General features: G+C 39.6%; 1 protein-coding gene across 1 annotated transcript; it reads right to left on the bottom strand.

Moving 5' to 3' along the window:
- Positions 1 to 398: 398 nt before the first annotated feature.
- Positions 399 to 11,598, bottom strand: LOC137272578 (uncharacterized). Its single transcript, XM_067804967.1, has 17 exons — positions 11,453 to 11,598; positions 10,084 to 10,409; positions 9,574 to 9,728; positions 9,035 to 9,287; positions 8,758 to 8,863; positions 8,264 to 8,360; positions 7,867 to 7,959; positions 7,402 to 7,452; positions 6,985 to 7,069; positions 6,820 to 6,879; positions 6,264 to 6,440; positions 4,405 to 4,543; positions 4,127 to 4,235; positions 2,536 to 2,608; positions 1,919 to 2,065; positions 1,666 to 1,805; positions 399 to 710 (listed from the first exon to the last, which is right to left on the bottom strand). The coding sequence occupies exons 1-17, from the start codon at positions 11,493 to 11,495 to the stop codon at positions 479 to 481; spliced, it is 2,286 nt and encodes a 761-aa protein (XP_067661068.1). The 5' UTR covers positions 11,496 to 11,598; the 3' UTR covers positions 399 to 478.
- Positions 11,599 to 13,819: the final 2,221 nt, after the last annotated feature.

Here is a 13,819-nt window from a genome sequence, read left to right as displayed (position 1 = left end):
ATTGTGACGTGCAGTATCACAGGACAAAACACTGTTACTATATCCAACTGGGTAGGGATGAGGCTATGTGAAGACTTAACAGACAGCATGAGTTGAATACTCCCTAGGGAGTTCTGTAGGTTACAATGTAGAATCACGGGAACACTCCATGCGCCTTGTGCATATACTAGTTGCATGGATGTATGCGCCATATAATTATCCTATAATAAAAATACATTGTCCAAATAGCAGCCCCAGACACGTTAAATTGCACTATACGTGTATCAGGCAAACAAAGGGATAAATGACAACAGAGCTTTCGAGACAGAAAACTCAAGCATTTGCTTATCTTACTCTAACCTTGAGTCTTTTCTGCCCAGAACTGAGCTCCAAATGACACACTACCCTAGAGATATACATCATATTAAAAACTCATATTTCCTTTATTGAGTTATTCAGCTGTTACTATTGCAAAACACTACTGAAACGCCATTGTTTTTTATACTCCACGACATAGGCCTGCTGTGAAGCTGAGAGTGGCTAGTCCCGCTGCTCCCAAGGTACATGTCACAGGTGAAGATTTACCATCCACGTTGAACCAGAAGGAGACAGTTTCGTAGGCAGCGCCAGTGAGACTGATGGTGATGTCATCGGCAATGTTGATGGCCGTCACTCTCTGGGGTGACATCGGCACCCACTTGTCTAACTCACCTTGGATGAGAACTTGTTTGCTGTCGGGGAAATAAATATATCGCTGCTGACTTCTTTCAGACAAAACACATGCCTTATTATTTCATTTTAATCCAATAAAGCTTTCAATTAGAAAGAACAGCAAAAACACCCTAATCCACAATACCTGTAGCGTTTGTTTACATTGAGTCCAATTGCATATTTTATAATCACTTGATGTCAAAAGTACACACCCTTTTGGAAACTGTCATATACATTTCTACCTTTCCACCAGTCGATAATGTGATATCTTTAATGATATCGTCAAATTATATCAACTGATTAAGTAAACCCCCTTAATGCGTTTGACTTTGATGAAACGTTCGCACATTTCTCACATGACACATGTCCTTTTAGATATCCCAGGCAACGTTGGTGATCTTTTCCGGAACAGAAGTTCAAAGCTTCAATATTTCGTCACCAAACTTAGCAGATAGATAGGTCTTGAGGAGAACTGGTACCATTTAACAGTATTGGATTTCTGAATAAAATATCATTTTGCATTTTCAAGGCAACATGTTTGACTTTGACCGAGCACAATTTAATAACCGTTCAATCTGTATTCACCAAGCTTGTCGCAAAGGTTGCGTTGTCCTCGTACGTTTTGATAGGTTTGGGCTCTCTGAATAAAATAGTGTCTGCGTGCCCATGGCAACAAATCTGACTTTGACTGAAATTGGTGGTAATCAGGTGCAGAACTTTAAAACCTTTCACAGCTCTCCTTCATATATAGTCGCTGACTTGGCTGACACATATTATTGCAACCCAATTACGTAAACTGATTATATATACACGCCAAAAATTTGACATAGGCATATTTAATTGACATATTAATAAAGAATATTGTGCCATTGCAGTATTGTTTTACAGTATATAGGTATATAGTATACATAATATTTGTTTGGTACGGTTTGGGTATTCACATCCATCTGTATGATTTGAAATGAATACACCTACCCATTGATGGTCAGTACAGGAGATACATAGAAGAGACAGAAGTCAGCCATGGTACATCCACTCATTGTCAAAGGCTGGGGGTCTGTCAAGGGCTGGGTCTTGTTGGGACTATTGGCCGGGAAAACCATGGATGTAGGAAACTGGAAATACCAACGTCCATTTTAGCTGCATGAGTGGTTCTATTTGCACATGTATATATTCTATGGGAATGATGTGACAGCAGAAATAAGGAAGAGAAATCGTTATGTCCTACCCCTTGAAATCCAGCCATGCATGGAGTCATGGTGTAGTTTCCCTGAAGATCGGCAGCGAGGATGATACCGTATTTGTTTTTTCCACCAAAATCTGAATACGTGGACCATACCTCCCCATCAGGACCCTCAAAGTCGGACCAGGCCATCTTGAAAACATGCATGATATACCTTCCAATCTATAAAGGTAATTCACGCCATTTCTTGAAAACTTGGTACATATAAACTTTTCATTTCTTTTAAGGCATTTCATGGCATGTAAGTATCATAAAATACACAGATTTATGTTATTTGCCATTGGATAAGCTCTACTCTAATCCCATCATCATTCATTCAGTCATACCCTTATGATTTGTCACTGACATGTGAGGAGAAGAGGCTGGTGAAGTGAAGGGTGTTCAGGAGAGTAGCCTATAGTGGGCAGGTGGGAGCTTTGTTAAGTTGATAAAATACTTTGCACGACTTAAGTCGGCCTTTTGGAATCCATTACGCCCTTTAGAGCAAACATGTCTAATGGTCCATTGTTACATCTGAACAATGCAACTGACTAAATATGCTTGAAATAGAGTCCAAACGGTTGGGTTGTTAGAATAATTTGTAAAAAAAGGTGCACAAGTACCCTCCGTATTCTGTTGTCAATTGCAGTCGCTGGTCGAGATGGTTTCAAGATCAGGCCGTCAGAATTTACAGATCTGTGGAGGAAATCAAGTGACAGTGAGAAACGCTAGACGTGAGTACTAACACTGATCGGATTACATTTGGGTCGGATATTGGGGTGGGGTGTCAAAATCGAATGTTCAAAAACTGCACAAGAGGTAGAGCAAACCGAAAATCCCTCAACGTCGAGACACGGACCATTCGTCACGTCTCTGACCTCCCGTGCCTCTACACGCAAGAACTCTCCGACGCACAGAAAAAGTCATTCGTCTGATGACGCCACGTGGTATGCAATGCCTGTCTTCCTGAAGGACATGGATGAGTTTTTGCCTGTTGGTTGGTTGGTACACGTCGATCTATGGCATCCTAGAGGGGCTCAATCTGGGGATCGTGCCGGTCGTGGCAAAACGTTGACATTGTTTGCTGCCATGAAATTCTCACCAATTGGGGGTACATGGGTCCTAGTGTTGTCATGCTGGTAAAGGACACCAGGTGGCTGCGGCTAGAGAAATGGAAGGGCGAAGTATTTGGTTGGACGAAGAATCTGGTCAATGTACCCCTGAGCTGCCAAGATTCCGTTTCCGATGACAATGGTTTACTCTCCAATCCATAAGTCCCTCTCCATGCCATTACACCACCTCCACCATACGGAACGGCCTCTTGAACACAACAAGCTGTTGTTAGTTCACCCCTACGATGCACATTGTCGACCATCAGCCCTGTATAAGCAGAATCGACACACGTCACTGAAGACGATTTTCTGCCAGTTGCCTCGCTGCCGGCGTCTTACGTTTCTCAATCTCAGAAGACGGTGTTGCGCTGACAACAGCTGTCCCATGTACGCTCTCCTTTACTGAGCTCTCAATCGTCTGGCAACTATCTGTCGACACACCACGTGCCCGAAGGCATTCCTCGCTGATGACGTCACTGCCAGGAAGCGGTTACAGAGATGCAGGATGCGTACCGGTCTTCATGGGACGTTTTTGGCCTGTCTGATGTCTGCCCTGTTTGTAGTGTAACATTGCGTGAGTATCGTACCAAGGGCTCTCTCGCATTGTTCTGGTGTCAGTCGTCGCATTGCTCTGGCGTTCTTTTTCCTTTGCGGGTGTCTGACATACTCACGGCATGACTTTTATATCCTTATTGCATGTGCGGTTACGGGTGTAGATACAACACGTATTTTTCAGTTTTCGCGTTTTATGCCGTGCACGGTGACCATATTCTACTTACAACATTGTTGCGTTTGGACTATGCATTTCACATCAAATGTGTTTCACCTGTCTTTTTTCTGTATCAGATGTCGATATTTTTAAGTTTGAAAGGTAAAAAACTTATTTTGGATGTCATTTTATAATTAAATAAATGAATAATTAAAATAGAAGTGATCGATAACATCACTGTTTGTGATCGATCGAAGTAAGGAATATCCATTGTGGAGCAAACTGATTACTGATTAAGTGAAAATAATACCTAAAGAAGTGCATTACAGGATCAACAGTGCATAAATATGGAAATATACATACGTTGGAATGAAATTACAACTTTCAACCTACTTCATGATGAGCGTCTTGTTTGTAGCCCCAACCATGTCACCAATGCCTACTGGTCCAGTGCTTAAGGTTGCAACCGCAGCATTAAGGCGCGTGTATGGGTCGGATGAATCTGCAGGACATTACCCACTGAAGATATACGATGTGTTTTCACGAAGTCTTCTACAGGATTGTTACTTATTACACATATTCAGATGGACTAGACATTCTCATGGGAAGACGAAAAAAAAATCAGTGAAGATGAACTATGGATGTGGATTCCGAACTAGCTTTCACCATACGGTAAGTATTTCCAGGTTGAACGCTGGTCGTCCAGAAAATATCCTTGAAGGGCGCAATGCCAATAGCCCATGCAAATAGTGACGTCACACCGATCTTCCAGTTGTCTGTGCCTGGTATGTTGTCATGGCTTGCACGGGCCTGAAATTTGTTTCATTGATTTACAAGACAAAGTCCATATTTGGTTGGTTTCTTTGGTTTTGGGATCGGTATATGTATAATGCCGTTTGACTCGGTCCGTACACGGGATACAATTCATTTAATATTTCACGCCATGATAATTAAGCCCAGAAGAATCACTTATGCATTAATTGCCCATTCATTCAAATGATATAACTTTCTAACTGTTGGGTTAACAACTTGTAAATGTATTTGATGCTGCTGAAGAATGGTTGAAAAAGCGGTTGAATCTGTTGAAAATATTTCAGGGATGATTTACTTTGAACAGTTGCTAGAACGCCGACATGTGACAAGAGGAACGATGATTTAAATATACACACTTAAACCTAGGCAGCAATGTGGAGTGTCAACAGTGGATTTGCTTTCATTTTAGGCAAGAAATGGTCATCCCGAAAGGCACCAATCGAGCATCCCTTAGTTGCTATTACTTGTGCGTATGAATCAGAATTGTTGCTTGTATTGACAAAATGAATAATTATACATGAACTATTTTCTATAGTGAAGGGATACGTAGCCTCTTTGTTATCCCTTAATATTATATCTCCAAATAGATGTTACGTTTTACTTCATAACTGAAACTTGAAAAACTAATATCGGAAATCAGTCCATATTGCTGTGAAACCAAGAGCAAAGGGATGTGTTATCATTAACCATAGTACCCTTGAATTACGTAAGCTTGCAGACCAATTCATATCCCTGGTGATTCCGATTTCAGTGCAAAATAACGTATCAAACTCAAACAGTGATTATAGCGAAAATACAGAGATAGAAATATTCAACGTGATCCAACTTCCAAATTAGGGACCCTGGAATAGGCCTTCAGCAACGAATGCTTGCCACGAAAGGTGACTATACTTGTTGTAAGAGGCTACTAACGGGATCGGTTGGTCAGGTTCGCTGACCTGGTTGACACATGTCATCGGTTCCCAATTGTGCAGATCGATGCTCATGTTGTTGATCACTGGATTGACTGGTCCAGGCTCGATTATGCACAGACCGCCACCATATGGCTGTAATATTGCCAAGTGCGGCGTAAAACTAAACTAACTCACTTATTCCAGATTAGGCCATGTCTGGGTATCAAGGGTAAACAGTGATCATGAAACAACTGTCGGTCCTGTTGTATGAGATGCTATTCAAGGGTTAACTCCTTTGATATTAGTAAGTAACTGAAACAGTCAAGACCAAACATGTAGCGATGCCAGTGCAGTTAGAGGTCATTGAAATAGAAATGGAGGTAACCATGCAGACAGTCTCATCTGCTTTTAATTTAGGTCTAAGAAAAAACGTATCCGACGTCCTTCACAATAGCATATGGTAAGAGGGACATATATTCTTTCCAATGGTCACAAAACTAGATCTTTGAGGGGCATTTGGAAGTGGAATGCAGACGAAATGCCGACGTTTTAAAGACGCTGACACCACAAATATTGCTTCTCAAATCAAAAGACTCACAATTTAAGACCTCAGTAATTTAAAGTTTCAAAAAGTTTCATGGAAGTCATGTGGTGGGCATCATTGACGAATGATGTCCGATGTAATTCCTGAATCTTCTACATGTTCCCTTGCAAACTGAGCATTAGCACAATCACTCATCACTGCCAGTCTTTCACTCACAATCAACTGTTTTACTATACATACAATATAGCTTATATCGAAGTACAACCACATTTGTTCTCACCTGCGTGACGACAGGTATTTCCAAAGACTGCAGCATATGTCGCGGGTAGGACATGCAGTACTGAATGGTCAGTCCGTTCTTGGCAGCCCCATTGCCCATCTGAGTCAGCCATTGGCGGCCAAGATCAATGTCAGTCAGGAGTTTTTGGATTCCTTCAAATTCATCATTGAGGTAATCCTGTGGAGAAAAGAAACATACTCAAACAAAAATATGAATATACTCCAGTCTAGACTAAAATAAGAGTGGGTGAGTTTAGTTTTACGCCGCACTCAAACATATTCCACTATGGCTGCGGTCTGTAAATAATCGAGTCTGGACCAGACAATCCAGTGATCAACAACATGAGCATCGATCTGGGAACCGATGGCACGTGTCAACCAGGTCAGCAAGCCTGACCACCCGATCCCGTTAGTCGCCTCGTGAAGCATAGTCACCTTTTGTGGCAAGCATAGTTTGCTGAAGGCCTATTCTACCCCAGGATCTTCACAGGTCTCTAAAATAAGAATATACTCTAGTCTAGTCTAAAGGTATCATGTTTGGTAATAAGGGATAATACCTGTTCATAGGCAATCAATCCCCATGTCCGTCCACCGGCAAGCAAATCGGTCCAAAATCGCTGAAGAGTAATTAGAAACAATGTCAGACAATGTCAATTAAAGAGACGTTAAAGAAATGTAATCCATTGAACCAATTTATAAGCAATAATTAGTAACATCAGTACCTCTTCCAGTGGTAATGCCATTCGACCATCAATTAGGAAGTCATACTGTCCTCCATTAGCCTTAGCGTATGTTGTATTGCAGGACCTAGACATTCAGAAACCACTATGAATACAAACAAATACAAGCAAGCCATATTGACGTAGCAAAGCTATAAACGTTTATATCAAAGGGAATAACGTTTGCAAATGCTAATTCAAAGCGAAATCATTCCATATGGAAAATACGTATGAAGAGTACATTTTCTTATCATTCTGATGTAAATATTTTCATCCGTTCTCAAGCTCATTTCGAGTTTGTTTAACAAAAAATTATAATTTATTGATTCAGATATTCAGAGGTATATAATCCTTAAATACAAAATGAAAAAAATGCAGACGAAGCTGACACTTATGATTCGATTCTTTGACCTGACTTACCAGAACGGGTTGTAGCCAAAGACAGGAATCTGTGTCTTGTTATAGAGCCACCTTTATCACGGGGTGATTCAAAGCAAAACGAAATGACTTGTTTCATCCACCATACGCGAAATAACACACCTCTATGTCTCGATAGAATTCATATGAATGTTTCGACAAACATAAAGTTTGGGTTTCAAGACATTCTGTATTATGTACATGTATATAGTGACAGAGAACCTTGAGTGATACATAGTGTTGTGTACTAATCATTGTCAAATCAGCAGTGAGTGGATTTCAAAACTGGCACTCTCCTCCTACATTCTTGGACATATATAAATCATGCTTAATAGTAATCCTTCTATATCAACATATATTGCTGATGAAGGAATATATAATAATAGTGATTAACATTTAGTGCAAAACATTCAAGTACGATTTCTTAGAATGTTACCATATTCACTCCGTTCAATAAAGAAATCTTACTGCGGTCCATTGGGGAAAACGTCAGGTGGACTCGACCACGAGATAACACCACTGTGAAGGTCACTGTACCATGTTACGTCGTACTGCATGTACCTATCAAATATTAAGAAGGTCTTTGTGTTAGTAGTACCTATCACAATAACGATTTGAACCAATAGTTTCGCAGTAAAACAATATGACGACTGTTCGGTTAATTTTCTCACAAAGAATTGAACCAGTAACTAGAAGATGCAGAATTAATCCGTACATTTAAATATAACGCACATGTGATGCTTTCGGAAAAGGATTTCAACAGGTAAAATTAAACAGTGATAACGTAACGATTCCGTCATAGAAAGCACGCTTGGGGAAAGACATTTCATTCATCGAACCAGAAACTATGAACAAGTTTACTAACCTGATGGGCACCCCTATCTCTGCCATATAGCTCTTGATATCCAACACTGTGTCTTGGTAGTTCTTTCCTTCCTCGGAACGATAACAGTAGTACGCTCCTGAATAAACAACATGTTCTTCTCGGATGGTTTTCAAACATTATGGAAAAAGAACGTCATGGCAATATGGCACAATTGTTTACTTTCTGTATTGTCGAAAATGGCAAGGTAAGAGGCAAACAATGTTGTGCGCTGTCACCCATCCATTCATTATTAGAAGCCAGCGGATCTCGGCATTGTGGGAATTATGATGAGTCCGACGTCCATTCGACAACGTGTGCAACAATATGCTAAAGTTCTGTGTCATGACCTGGAACAATCGCAGGTTTCATCATTTGTAGAATGCATATTCTACGAAGATTAAGAACTATTGCATTATTTGCCTGTGTGACATATGGCACTTTAATTCGGTGTTGAAACAGTTTACTCAAATCAATGCATATCCAAATATCCTCACCACTGTCTGTTCCGTACGCTAAATAGTTGAGCGTAAAGTCAGACTTGACATATTGATCTGTACGACCGTGCCATCGTTTCAAGATTTGCCCCCAGCTTACGAATGCCTGCAAATGTAATGATCGGCTTTACTATGGTACATCTCCTTGTTTGAAGGAGAAATAAGTATGTAGATTTTGTATTTTGCACTCAAGCGCATAAGTCATGAAAATAAAATAAAATATTAGGCCTTGCTTTGGCTAACACATGCAGCAATTTGTAAGGAGAATGAAAGTTACCTTGTTTATGCCCTGATTACCGTAGAAGAGAATATGGCTGGTTTCAACGGCAAGAGGTACTTTTTCAACTCCACCCATCGTCCCCCAGTAGACATTGTCACCTCCGGTGCTGGAGTTCTGACGCCATATTGATGACGACATAAACCGATTTGCAGGGGAGAAAATCACTGTGTTTGCAGTCTTCACTCGGTCAAATAAAGCCAGGGGCCCACTTTTAATCCCGTCGACAATGTTAAAGGATGATGGTCCCCATCTTGAGTAGAGGTATGCAATAGTTCAAATTTGAACAATATAGAACTTTATACCACACGTCGTTAGGTCCATATTCGAAAGAGATTATCTGCTTCCTGTTTGGGAGATGGTGCAACACCATCTCATCTTCAAGCAAATGCGGTGGTACTTATTACATCGAATTAAGTGGCATGGATGAGCATATAGTTGCTTGAGAAGTTATTCATATGCATTTTGTGGCAGACCAGCGGGCATTTTCTGGTTTATGTAGTCCTGACATCAGGTCGTATTTATTCACGAGTACTTACTCTCCTGCCATGAGACCGTAGCTGCCAAACATCTGTCCTGCATAACTGAGGTACCCCAACGGTATGGTTGACTCTTGAATTAGAAAACCAGGAAAGCCAGAAATCGTGAAGTTAGTGCTGTTGGAGGCGGTGGTGTTTGCTCCATTGATGTAACGCTGATTCCATTGTTGGTGAAACATAAAACGCGTGGCTTGCACTTATACCTACATGTCGAGAAGCGGTTTCTTCGGAAACTACAAAAAAATCTCCAAAATCATCTTTAGCATTATCTTCGACTGATGACTTAAATAGTCTTTAACGATACACTGATACCACATGTATTGTCATATAGATTGGAAAGCAATGGAGAAAGAATTTGTATGTGAATTTAAATGCATGAAAACAAAGAAAAACATACACTAAAAGGTGAAAATAAGGCATATGTGACGTTAAAAGAATGGTCTTGCCTTCGGTAATTTTATGTGCAGAAACTGTGCCGTAAATTTTCAACCCTAGGCTATCTTTTGTCACCTGTTTGAACAACATAAACGGCACAGCTGGATTGTTGTAGGTGAATATGCTTGGGTCTGGTGTGTACTGTACAAAACTGGCCTCGATCTGACTGGACCCTGCCTGGTATAAGAAGTTGTTGGCCTCCCACTGTCCGATGACATCCTCACCACTGGACTGAGTGTTCTTGACCAGTTTCAGAGATCCATCAGCAGAGGAGAATACTTGACCATCAGCTCTGAAGAAGGTGGGCGCACTCTTCAGCCACACATCTCCCTGAACCACGACGTTGTAGGTGCCGTCACTGTTGACGTTGACAGCAAAGTCCTGCTTTCCCTCGGAGATTGCTGAAGTTAAAAATAGTTTATGACTATGTGAACTGTAGAAACAAAATAATCAGTACACCAGGATCGTCTGATGCCTTGACGTTAAGTGAGTTTGTGAATATGGTTTGACGTATGTATGTGCCGTCATTGTTGACGTTGACAGCAAAGTCCTGCTTTCCCTGGAAGACACCTAAAATGGAAGCGTGTTCATTGTAAAAGGAATACTTTAACTTTACTGAGTAAGCAAGAAAGCATGTATAAAGTTTATGATAGCGGACAATACAAGTTCATTGATAACGCAAATGATTCTGATGATACTTGAAATGTCAACAGGACATGGATGATAATGTGTTTTTTAACCGAACATAATGTACAGTAGGAGACACTGGTTTGTTATTGATGATATCTAGTACTAAACAGTGCGATATGAGTTCTAACATCAGTTATCACATGTAACGGGAAGGCACTTGTTTTGCATGTATTTGTGGTTTCTAAATTCAGAATTATATCTTTAATCCAAAATATATACACCTTTCCTGCTCTAGCTGAACACGTACAGTATTGAATAAAAAATGAATTGTCTTATCTGATCCATTAAAAACAATGTGATGGGTATAGTGTAACGGCATTTCTGTGTATCCAACCGTATAACTTGCGTGCATGGACACTACGATAGTATAAAATCACATATCTGCTGTTTGTATAGCACTTCCGTAAGAGCATTTTGATCACTATTCAACAGAGCCTCAAGGAAGTGACAAAGTTTTTGGTTTTATTGCTTTGTGAAGAGCTTCCAATGGTGTGTTTCAGTTCACTACCTCATGTTTAAATCTTGTTCAAAATCATTACGTTTAGGTCATTAATTACGACAGAAGTTGGAATGGTGTTATTATGTTTAGGTCATTAATAACGACAAAACTTCGAATGATGTTACTACATGCATCATTGAGAAATGTGCAGGTGTACCTGATAACATATTCTATTTTGAAAAAAAATAACCATATTTGTGCACAAACAAGGCGAGATTGACTGTTTCCCATTATTGATGTAAAAAGTATACTTACCAGCCCAAAGAGATACATACAGAAGTAGGTATATACAGGCCATAGTGCAATATTTTCAAATGACCTAACCGGATCGTACGACTTATATATGTATTTCACAACATGTCGTTCACTATCTGAGATAACCGTGTTTTTAAGAGGTTGTCCGTATGGTTTGGGACATGCATGATAATATATAGGCATGTATGCCAACACCAGTGCCCGAGGTCGAGGCCAGGTCAATGTCAAATATACAAGAACGACACCAATGTGTGCATACATGCTTTATTTAGAAAGTGTAATCCCAAATGGTATATCTGACCTCTTTCTAAATGGATTGTTTTATGGCCTGGTGTAGTCAGTGACTGATTTTGTGGCTGTCTCGGCGATCAAATCCTTATGTGACGTCAGCTCATTCTTAATGCGCAAGATTTACATGGAAATCTTTCAGCTGGCATTCCTTGAATTTGGACAAACGTTTTCTCAATTTATCGACAGGAATTGTTGACTTTATCGATGACTCGCTCTTGCAGGATTTTAATGTTCAGTTGAAAGGATGGATGTTTGCGTGTACCATGACGATTTGGAGTAATAAATAAATGAGTTGGGTTTAAGCCACTTTGGGCAAGATTCCAGCAATGTTTGATTTGAAATATGACTGTCACTGGAAGGGCGTATGACGTGCTGTGATAAAAGCTCTAATCTTTTCATTTGAACAAAGTATGTTGAAATCATTGAAAAGTATTGATTCTTCCGAGGGATAAACAGAAATCGTTAGGTAAAGGTTAATCTTAGAGTCTGAAAATACGTTTTCTGTGTTATGAAATAGTTTCATACAGTATTATAAATGATTTACATAAGAAAAATATAATTAATGAACTCTTAACCGAGTATCGGATACCCATGTGTAATTCAAATAATGTGAAATACACATGTAATGTTTCTCGGAGCTGAATGACATCAGAGTTTCGAGTGAGTGTTGCTTATAAAAACTCAGGCTATATGAATATCTGTCAACGAAGGAGAGTAAAATATCTAGATTATCACAGATGTAAACTTAAACCAAGTATGTGTCCATAAAACAATATTTCCACAGAACAGTGCGACACAAAAATGGGCGTTAGATTGCCAACAAGCGAAAGTAGATTCCCATACTAAAGCACTGTCGGAAATAGAGACAAAATACATTTTACGGTCGAAAATAGCATATGTAGGAATATCTTAAATCGGCCTAACAGGGTCTTCTGTGAGATGCGTGATAGGATTTGAAGAAAAGAACGTTTATTCGTAAAATCGGACAAAACTTGGAATAAACAAGAATAGCTGCTGAAAACATTAGATCAAACTGTAGATGGCAATTTGGTCGATGAGGCAGGTATAACGATGGGCCGTCGACTCACCTGTTATTAAATGAATGTGCTGCCTACAGACGAAAGGGGTCATCTCAAAGATATTGTATGCTTTTCCTCATCGGACTCATCTATTCATTAATATCTTTTCTCTTTCTTTTTAATATAGTTTATGCTGAGATGCGTAAAGGTTTAGGATACCCATAGAAAAGCTTAAATCAACCATCGTATCAAATGTCACAAAATACATAGGAAACATTACCCACCAAAAGATCGACGTGACTGGATATCATTTGTAAATTGTTATGACATGCCATGTCCTCCCCAGATGATTTCCCTACAGGATTAACTCATCTCAGCTAATTTATCTTCACCACAGCCCGACCTCAAGCACGGTATAAAACACCTGTCCTGGTTTTGCTTTTCAGACGACCCCCTCCTACCTGTTTGTTTTTATAGAGATAGTGAGACTCCATTTATCGTTCATAATGAAGGTAAGTCTAATTTCAAAATGGATATTAAAAAGTGTCCTTTGTAATACAATATCATCGCGCTCTAATTTGTATAAAGCCATAGTCTGTTCAATTAAGTTGCATTGCTTATTTCTACAATAATCTCTCCTCAGTAAATCCTCATTTACGCTATTATATAGAAAACATATCAATCACAATTTGTGTAATAAACCAATTTCTTTAAAATAATCATCAGAAGAGAATATATATTAAAATGATCTTTCATTGTTGAAAGCTTTAAATACATTCTTTGTGATGGACGCTCATCGACCCTCATCAACCTCACTCGTGTTCATTATACAAGACTCAGTATTGCCTTACTTGCTGTATCATTCGTGGGATGAAACACCTGCTGATTAAAGCAGACTGTAAGATCATTATCATACCCAAAAAACAAAAACCAAAAACCTATGAAGAGCCGCCACATCCATCTTGGCACTTGCCAGTCTTACCGTGTTCCGGATTCTTTATTCCTCGAAGTGAATTCAGAAGGACACCCGCGTTTACAGATAAACAACGGAAGTAAA

This window comes from Haliotis asinina, chromosome 2, assembly GCF_037392515.1.
Source record: "Haliotis asinina isolate JCU_RB_2024 chromosome 2, JCU_Hal_asi_v2, whole genome shotgun sequence".
NCBI classification, from domain to species: Eukaryota; Metazoa; Mollusca; class Gastropoda; order Lepetellida; family Haliotidae; genus Haliotis; species Haliotis asinina.
The sequence above is the reverse complement of the archived record's forward strand: the minus strand, read 5'-3'. Positions and strand labels throughout refer to the sequence as shown.